General features: G+C 42.3%; 1 gene segment (V, D, J or C); it reads right to left on the reverse strand.

The window, feature by feature from the left end:
• Window positions 1-4,925: 4,925 nt before the first annotated feature.
• Window positions 4,926-5,612, reverse strand: LOC132656246 (T cell receptor alpha variable 8-3-like). The segment is given in 2 exon segments: window positions 4,926-5,263; window positions 5,383-5,612. Coding segments are annotated over 2 exon segments (384 nt in total).
• Between the last annotated feature and the right edge of the window lie 1,031 nt (window positions 5,613-6,643).

Raw genomic sequence — 6,643 nt, forward strand, 5'->3', positions numbered from 1 at the left:
TAAGAAATCACACATTCTGCCTTGATGGTGGCTCATGCCTATAACTCTAGATCACTGGGGGTGCAGGTGAGAAGAAGAGTTCAAGGCCAACCTCAGCTTCACAAGTTGTTCAAGGCCAGCCTGGGCTACCTGAAATCCCATCTCACAAAATGAAAAAAAAAAAAAAAAGGGAAATCACTGTGTGTGTGACTGCTTTCACTCATCCTGATAAAGTTTAAAGTAAGTCATGCTTCCTTCCTAATTTGTTCTTAACGTTAGTTTGGATGCTTTTATACTCCAGCAGTACCTGGGTGTGTGGTGAGTATCAACAATAGAAGACCTGCCTGTGGTCCCTAAAAGAGTGATCTCAGAACACTCAGCAGCCAGTCCCTTCCTCTTCAGAGTCTGTGCTCAGCTCCCCCTGCGGTTTCTGCCACTGTGTCACTCAGAGCACAGTAGTACACAGTCGAGTCTGACTCTTGCACTGAGGCTTTCTGCAAATGGAAGGACTTGGTTTCCTTTATCATATGTGGCTTCAAACCCTCTGCTGCTTCCCTTGTCGTTGGCCTTTGAGACTCTAAAGAGGAGCTGTGGACCTTCTCCAGGAAACTGCACATACCAGAACAGGGAAGGGTACTGTTTGGTTTCATAGGAACAATTCACAGTCATAGAACTCCCTTCAGAGAGCGTCACTTGAACTTCTGTCTGAGTAATCGAGTCTCCATTGCTTTCTCCTAAAAAGAGGAATTAATAACAGTTCATTGCAGCTATGACCTGGGTTCTGCCTCATAGGAAAATGAGCTATAAAAGTTTACATCAATATCATGGGACAAGACAGAAGCTCAATGTGTCATTCCACTTACCAAGCACTAAGAAGAGTGCAATCGTAAGGCCAAGGGAAGAGTTCATTTTCTGAGCCATGGGAGGATGTGGACTCTAACTTCTTATAATAGGAAAGAATACACTTATAGTGAAAGGATGGTTGTGAGCTCAGAATTAAACAGGAAATGGCTATGTGTTGTGTAGATCCCCCCAACACATGTGGATAATTTAAACACCTCAGAGGATTTTTGACCTATATTCTCAGAAGTCAATGACAGTGTGCTGCTCTTGGCTCTTTTATTTTGCCTGAGACACCTGTAGCTACTGGATGGTATTTCTGTAAGTCTGAATAGTAGTTGTGACAGGTTTAATTGCACCTTGTGTGTTGTCTTACCTGGTAATACATTTCCATGTCATTTCTAAGTGTCTCAGGTAGCCAGTTTTGTACATGTTGTAATCCACTGGAAACATGACACAAGCAAGGAATGTCAACACATATTTAACCACTACCAAATTACTTTTGAGGAAAGAAACAAACTTTCTCAATTGTGTTATCCCCATACTTGGACAAATGGAATAAACCTAAAAATTAGCTAAAATATTTATTTAATTAATACATGAATGAATGTTATTTTGTTAAAGGAATGTCACTACTTAAAATACCAATTTGTTTCACATTAGAAACATTTATCATAAGAAACTCAACCTAATAAAATTTTGCAAAGAAAAATGACAATTTTCTATTACATATATATAATTTATTTTTAAATAGCATAGGTATTATTTACTGATACAGCACTTAGCTTATCATGCATGAGGCCTTAGGGTCAGTCTCCATCACTTCAAGAATAATAATAATAGGAGTATAGATTTTAGTATGTTTATCCTATATTATATGGCTAATATCCACTTCTAAGTGAGTATAGACCATGTTCTTCTTTCTGCTTCCAGGTTACAAACAACAAGGAAGTCCCTAGGGAAGATGGTTAATCCTCACTCAGAAGGACAAATGTGATCAATATTGGAAGCAGAAGAGGACAGGGAACAGGAGAGGAGCTTACCACAGAGGGCCTCTGAAAGACTACTGATTGAAATATCGAAGCAGAGGTGAGACACGTACCCAAACTTTGAGCAGAGTGCATGGAATTTTATGAAAGAAGGGGGAGGTAGAAAGAACTGGAGGGGACAGGTACTCCAAACCATAGGCTGAGTCTCCAAGTGGGTGCCCTAGTAAGGGGAGCAGAGGTTTTGTGTGGCATGAACTCAATGACAGTCTCTCTGATCACCTATCCCTGGAGGTGGTGCAGCCTTGCAAGACCACAGAGGAATACAATGCAACCTGTCCTGATGAGACCTGAAAGGCTAGGGTCAAATAGAAGTGGAGGATGACCTTCCCTATCAGTGGACTAGGAGAGGGACATAGTGGGAGAAGAGGGAAGGAGGGTGAGATTGGGAGGAAATGAGGAGGGGGCCACAGCAGTGATACAAATAGAATAAATTGTAATAAATGATAATTTTTTAAAAGATAAAAAATAATAATAAACACTATGGTCTTTTCCTACGATAATGGCCTCTGTAGGTTCATGAATTCTTGGTTCCCAGCTGGTAAAACTGGGTAGAGTTACGAGGCGTGGTCTGCTTTGAGGCTTGAAAAAATTTGAGAAATTTTCAATGTCACTTTCCCTACCTTGTGCTGTGTCTCAAGACATAGCTCTCAGGGACTGCTCCAGTACCATGCACCCCTGCCTGCTGCCATGCTCCCTACCATGAAGGTCATGGACTCAACTGTCTGAAACTGTAAGGCCCAAATAAACTCTTTTTTCCATAAGTTGCCTAGACCATAGTGACACTTCACAGAAATATAAATTTAACTAAGAATAACCCATACAACTCACATTATAAGAAAAATATGAAAATTGTAAATACTTAAAAACAACCCTAGTGACTTTTGAAATGTAACAGTGAGTATTCGTGCCTGATTGTGGCATGCTTCTTCTAAGTCTGGGTGGTCTGTTTGGTCATGTTCCCTCATAGCTGTGCACTTGATTTGGGAGGAGAGGTGGCAAAGGCAGATACAGGCAGACTGAACTGTGCAGAGGGCTGAAGATGACTGCTAGTGACCTATTGATCTTTGTGAACCTGACTTCTGATTGAGACTGCCATTACTTCTGCTGGTACTGCTCTGTCCAAAGGCCCATTGAAAGTGACATATTGTTTCTTCCTGAGTTGAGATGATTCATAGCAGTTCAAACCTTTGAAATAGATTATTACAAAATTTCTGTACCTTCAAATTATTTTAGTGAAAACATCAAGCTTCACAATCATGCTTACAATGAGTTATTATTCGCATATATTTTAAAAACACAGAGCTGCACACTGGCTTTTGTTGTTGATGGTGATGGTGGTGGTGGTTTGGTTTGGATTGGTTTGGGTTTTCGAGACAGGGTTTCTCTGTGGATCCTTCGATATCCTGAATTCATTTTGCAAATCAGCCTGGTCTTGAACTTATAGAGATCTGCCTGCTCCTGCCTCCCTGAGTGCTGGGATTAAAGCCATGTGCCACCGTGCCAGGCTACACTGCACCCTGTTAACAAACACATATACATTACAAATGCAAAACACAAACTAGGGAAGCAAAGTTTGTAATCTTTGTTGTCAGATAATGAAAGAGAGTAACACTGAGAAGAAAAACAAGAGCAATGACAACATTATTGGTAAATATTTGAAATTTTAAATGAAGCTTTATATTTGAGCAAAAGTATATTTATTTAGAAAAATAAACTTAAAGGATGTTGTAATTTGTTCAAATAGCATATATAACTGCCTAAAGCTTTGAGGTTTTCCACTTCCTCATTTGTAGATTTACAAAACTTTTGCCACACTTATAGAAGAAAAAATAATACTGTATTGGCCACATATGATCACATGCTCAGCTGTGCAAACAAAATCCCTATAAGGTTATAGCTGTCCTTGCTCTGGCCCCAGTGATCCCCAGAAAGGAAAAGTTTTGGTGAGAGAGGCTGCTTCCCAAGACAGTCTGTCTCAAATGAGCAGACAACACCAGGACTGAGAGGCTGCAAACCTATATGTGGCCCCTTGCAACTGCACACAAGTCTTTATCACATTCTCCTTTCGAACTCCAAGTATTTCCCTCTTTCCTTGCAGACCTCCATATCCCACAAAAGATTATCTTTCACTGTTTGAAATTGTCTCACCTGTTGTGGTCAGAGTGTGGTGTCTTTCTTGCCTCCTGTCTATTTACTCTGTGTTCTTACATGTGCTGGAGTAAGGATGACATCCTACTTCCCTATCCAGTTGCCATGACAAAAGAGTCTGACAAAGATCATTTAGAGGGAAGAGCATTTATGTGACCTAACAATTCTGGGTTACAGTCCATCTTAGAATGGAATTCCCAGCCACAGAACTTGTCACATCCCCTCCATAATCAAGAACAAAGAGCATAGAATGTTGGCATGGCGTGCTCTGCTCACTCTCTCCATTTCGTTCAGTGCCCAGGGCCCAAACTTGGAATGGTGCTGCCCAAGTTCAGGCAGTGTCTTCCCACAGTGGTCATTGTAACCTGACACAGACATGTTTACATGCCAACCTGATCCACATAAGTCCTTGCTGAGATGCTACACTGTTATTCTACACTGAGTCAAGGGAAGTAAATCAACCATCACAGGTGGAGAGTGTCTCTGAGGCTCTTGAGGCATCGAGTGCAAGCAGTTACCCTTCCTGACACTAGCCTTCAGTCTAATGCTGAAGGAAGCCAACACCTCTCCCTCTGGTTCACATTATGTAAATCCCCATTACAGTCATTGGTCATATGGAACTGAGTTGTACCTTCAAGTTTCATGGAGATAATCTGTCAGTGGCAAAAGCAATCTACAAAATAACCATTAAAGAAGCAATCGTGCCTCAGGAATCATTTTGTGTTTTTTTACCCTGCTCTTTTCCTTGGAGCCATGACCAAATGCCAGTATACCCAAGATAGGTCCCGATGGCAGAGAAAAGTGACAATTCCAGAGATGTCCAACTTGGAGAGCCAGGGAGGTTATTTGAATTCCTTACAGGTGCGTGGATGATTTAAGATCACTCAGCTGTGCTATCTTCACAGGTTCTTACAGGTTTGTGTTCAGCTCCCCCTGCAGCCCCAGACACTGTGCGCTCAGAGCACAGAAGTACACAGCTGAGTCGCTCCAGTGCACAGGGGCCTTCCTCAGGTTGAAGGAAGAATCGCTCTTGCTAAACTCAGCCTCAAAGCCGTTTATGCCATGGACCACTGGGTCTCCTGAGTAGTACCTGAGGAGAAGCTGGGGGCCACCGCCATGGTGCTGGATGTACCAGAAGAGGGAAAGGGCTCCACCATACGAGTAGTTGCATTTCAGCTCCACCGACTCTCCTTCGAAGACAGTGACTTGGGCATCAGACTGGGTAACTGACTGTGTCTGGACAGCTCCTGAGAAATCAACAAGTCGGTAAATGTGATGAGGGCTTTATGATGAAAAATGATCTTCCTGAAGTTTAAGTAAGAAAAACAGCGAATTGTGTGCATCTACAAACAATAATTATACTCACCCAGGAAAAATTGTATCCCCAGGAAGGAGGTGAGGACCCAGAGCATGGCTTATTACAGGAAACACCGCTGATGCCTGTATGGAAAAGCTTGGTTCAAGCAGGATAGTGGCTGAGGTTCCCAGTTCTTGGGGACAGGTGGCACAAGGTTGACAAAACAGCTTCCTTGTTTAGGTGAAATTCTAAAGAAAAAGAAAAACGTGAAGACGTGGTCCTGGTCCTGACTTTCTGGACTCTTGATTGTCTTCAATTGGCAGGTACTCTGCCAGATGCAAGGGAGGACTGAGTTGAAAGTTAGTATCAGAAACCAAGACCTCTGGTTTGTGCAAGGTCGCCCTCTGTCGGCCAGTACAGGATGAAGACTTTCCCTCTCTTCGTTCCTTTCTTTTTTTCCCATTTATTTATTAATTTAATCTCTTTACAGCCTGATCCCAGCTCCCTTTCCTCCCAGTCCTGCATTCACGCTTCCTGCCTCCAATCCCTGCCCCCACTCTCCCCTCTTGTTTTTCTCAGAGGAGGACCCCCAAGGGTTATCAACCCTCCCAGGCACTTCAAGTCAGAGAAGGATACATTCTGTCCCACTGGGGCCTAAAGAGGCAGCCAAACTAGGGCAAAGGGATCCAGTTGCAGGCAACAGTCAGAGACAGTCCCTACTCCCATTGTTAGGGGACCCAGGGATAAAGACGTTTTGAAACAAAATAGTGCATTATTTCTGTTTAGAGTGCAATTCATGTTTCTGAATTAATCTATATTGTGTCAAATCCTAACCTAAGAAAAACAAGCTGTGTATAATGGAAGGATCATTTTCTTTAGAAAAAAAATGATCATATGACGAAGCCATTAAATTTGGGGCTCATTGGGTATAAAAGCAGTAATTTGCAAGTAAGCTTACCCAGAGACTGAAGCTTTAAACTGTGCTTTTTTCAATGTAAGCAGCCAGAGAAAATTCTGCCTTCCCCACCATTTTCTCATTAGCATTTTTGTAGAGAACCAGAACAAAGAAAATCAGTTTGACATTCAGTGTTATCCCATCTATGGCCAGATTGCTCTTAGGTCTAAGGTTCTCTCTCTCTCTTTCTCTCTCTCCCTTTGTGTGTGTATGTGTCTGTCTCTCTCTCTGTGTGTCTCTTTGTGTGTGTGTCTCTCTGTCTCTCTGTGTGTGTGCATGTGTGTGTGTGTATGCACCTGCCTTACTCTCTCCCATTCTCAGTGTATTGGGGAGGATTTACAGAAACAAGGCCAATAGGACAAAAGAGTCTTGTAA

Source organism: Meriones unguiculatus, chromosome 9, assembly GCF_030254825.1.
Source record: "Meriones unguiculatus strain TT.TT164.6M chromosome 9, Bangor_MerUng_6.1, whole genome shotgun sequence".
Taxonomy (NCBI): domain Eukaryota; kingdom Metazoa; phylum Chordata; class Mammalia; order Rodentia; family Muridae; genus Meriones; species Meriones unguiculatus.